This window comes from Oncorhynchus kisutch, unplaced genomic scaffold (genome assembly GCF_002021735.2).
Source record: "Oncorhynchus kisutch isolate 150728-3 unplaced genomic scaffold, Okis_V2 Okis01b-Okis20b_hom, whole genome shotgun sequence".
In the NCBI taxonomy this organism is placed as follows: Eukaryota; Metazoa; Chordata; class Actinopteri; order Salmoniformes; family Salmonidae; genus Oncorhynchus; species Oncorhynchus kisutch.
This window is the reverse complement of record NW_022261978.1, coordinates 15,132,160-15,134,374: the sequence shown is the minus strand read 5'-3', so window position 1 is coordinate 15,134,374 and position 2,215 is coordinate 15,132,160. Positions and strand designations below refer to the sequence as shown.

At 48.1% G+C, this 2,215-nt stretch overlaps 1 protein-coding gene across 1 annotated transcript in view; it reads right to left on the bottom strand.

Annotated features, from left to right (window-relative positions):
* Window positions 1–726: 726 nt before the first annotated feature.
* Window positions 727–2,215, bottom strand: part of LOC109880669 (fascin) — a 22,000-nt gene continuing 20,511 nt past the window's right edge. The window contains exons 6-7 of the mRNA XM_031811228.1: window positions 1,993–2,163; window positions 727–1,182 (exon numbers count right to left, since the gene is read on the bottom strand). Of these exons, the coding sequence (XP_031667088.1) occupies window positions 977–1,182; window positions 1,993–2,163 (377 nt within the window). The 3' untranslated portion in view covers window positions 727–976. The remainder of the gene's footprint in view (window positions 1,183–1,992; window positions 2,164–2,215) is intronic.

Here is a 2,215-nt window from a genome sequence, read left to right as displayed (position 1 = left end):
TCTTCCATTTTGTTTATAGTGTTCTAAACTATGACGTTGTTAATGTTCGTATCTTTATCCTCTGAAAACAGACAGGTTAAAAGATGTGCATCTTCATTATGGACCCATGGTTCCTCTTTAGTGCATTTAACTACATGTCACAAGTAAAAACCCTGGGTGGTGAGCTGATACAAGTCCATGTCTGGAAGGGTAAAACCACCCTCAGACTCAGGAAGGTTAAAACCACCCTCAGACTCAGGAAGGTTAAAACCACCCTCAGACTCAGGAAGGTTAAAACCACCCTCAGACTCAGGAAGGTTAAAACCACCCTCAGACTCAGGAAGGTTAAAACCACCCTCAGGCTCAGGAAGGTTAAAACCACCCTCAGGCTCAGGAAGGTTAAAACCACCCTCAGACTCAGGAAGGTTAAAACCACCCTCAGACTCAGGAAGGTTAAAACCACCCTCAGACTCAGGAAGGTTAAAACCACCCTCAGGCTCAGGAAGGTTAAAACCACCCCCAGACTCAGGAAGGTTAAAACCACCCCCAGACTCAGGAAGGTTAAAACCACCCTCAGGCTCAGGAAGGTTAAAACCACCCTCAGACTCAGGAAGGTTAAAACCACCCCCAGACTCAGGAAGGTTAAAACCACCCCCAGACTCAGGAAGGTTAAAACCACCCTCAGGCTCAGGAAGGTTAAAACCACCCTCAGACTCAGGAAGGTTAAAACCACCCCCAGACTCAGGAAGGTTAAAACCACCCCCAGACTCAGGAAGGTTAAAACCACCCTCAGGCTCAGGAAGGTTAAAACCACCCCCAGACTCAGGAAGGTTAAAACCACCCCCAGACTCAGGAAGGTCTGAAACTTTCCTTTTTATTCTATACATTCTATTTGCCCATATAAAGTCATAACAGACGGAGGATACTTATTTAAAGGATTTCTACAGTGGGGTAATTGATGTTACCCAGAATGATGTATGTTAACTTTATAGGGTGGTCAGTACTCCCACAGTGTTGCATTGTCCAACCCCTCAGCGTTGGCCTTCAGAACCCCAGCGTGGTCTCCTTTAAGGTACCGCCCCCCCGGCGCTCGCACCGCCATCTTGTTGTAGTCACACAGCTCAAACAGGAAGTAGGTGGGCGTGTCCCCGCTGCACACCACTGCGGACTCCTCCCCCACGCACCAGAACTTCCCCTGTGAATCTAGAGAGGAGGGAGAACAGAGATTTATTGTAGATTATACCAAAACATGAGCAACACCTTCCTAATATTGAGTTGCATCCCCTTTTTGTTCTCAGAACAGCCTCAGTTCGGGCTAAAAACCACTCCCCTGTGAGCGCGGATGGAGCGGCAGATCGTTCCCCTGTGAGCGCGGAGTGGTTTTTAGCCCGAGCAGTAGGAGGGGACACGGAGCGATGGAGCGGCAGATCGTTCCCCTGTGAGCGCGGAGTGGTTTTTAGCCCGAGCAGTAGGAGGGGACATGGAGCGATGCAGCGGCAGATCGTTCCCCTGTGAGCGCGGAGTGGTTTTTAGCCCGAGCAGTAGGAGGGGACACGGAGCGATGGAGCGGTTTATGAGCAATGAGGTCACATGAACTGCCTTGGCACTGGAATTATAAGGTTACTACACCCGCAAAAATAAAATATTTATCAAAAACAAATCCAGACCTTGAAAGTGGTCTGCTGATGTGATTTAAGCATTGTTGTGGACTTAGAACATCAAATGAAGTTGTTTTTTTCCTTTACAAAAAAGTGTGAAAAAGGGAAAAGGGAAACCTGGAAAAAGTAGTTTTTCTATAGAAAAAGTGGGATTTTGAGAACGAAAACCAGAAAAGGAGAAAAGGAGAAAAGGAGAAAACGGAAACCTGGAAAAACAAAGAGAAGAAAACGGAATTTGGGAGAAAAAAAACTCAAACGGACTCAGGCAACAAATAAAATATATTTTCCTGGGGCCCTGTAGGCTCCATCGGGCCCTGTAGGCCCCGTTGGGCCCTGTGTAGGTGTGTCTGTGTACCTCGGAGGCTGTAGGCTCCGTCTTTAAACTCCAGCTGGAAGACGTCGTAGGAGGAGCGGTTAGAATCCAGCGTTCCCGTGCCAACCTTACGACAGCCAATGAAACCGTGTTCTCCACGGAGGACTATGATTGGCCGATTGATCAGCTTCATCAGGAACTGCTCCGCCTCCCCTGGAGACAAAACAAGGAAACGGATCAAACACGGATTGATTAGCTGATCGTT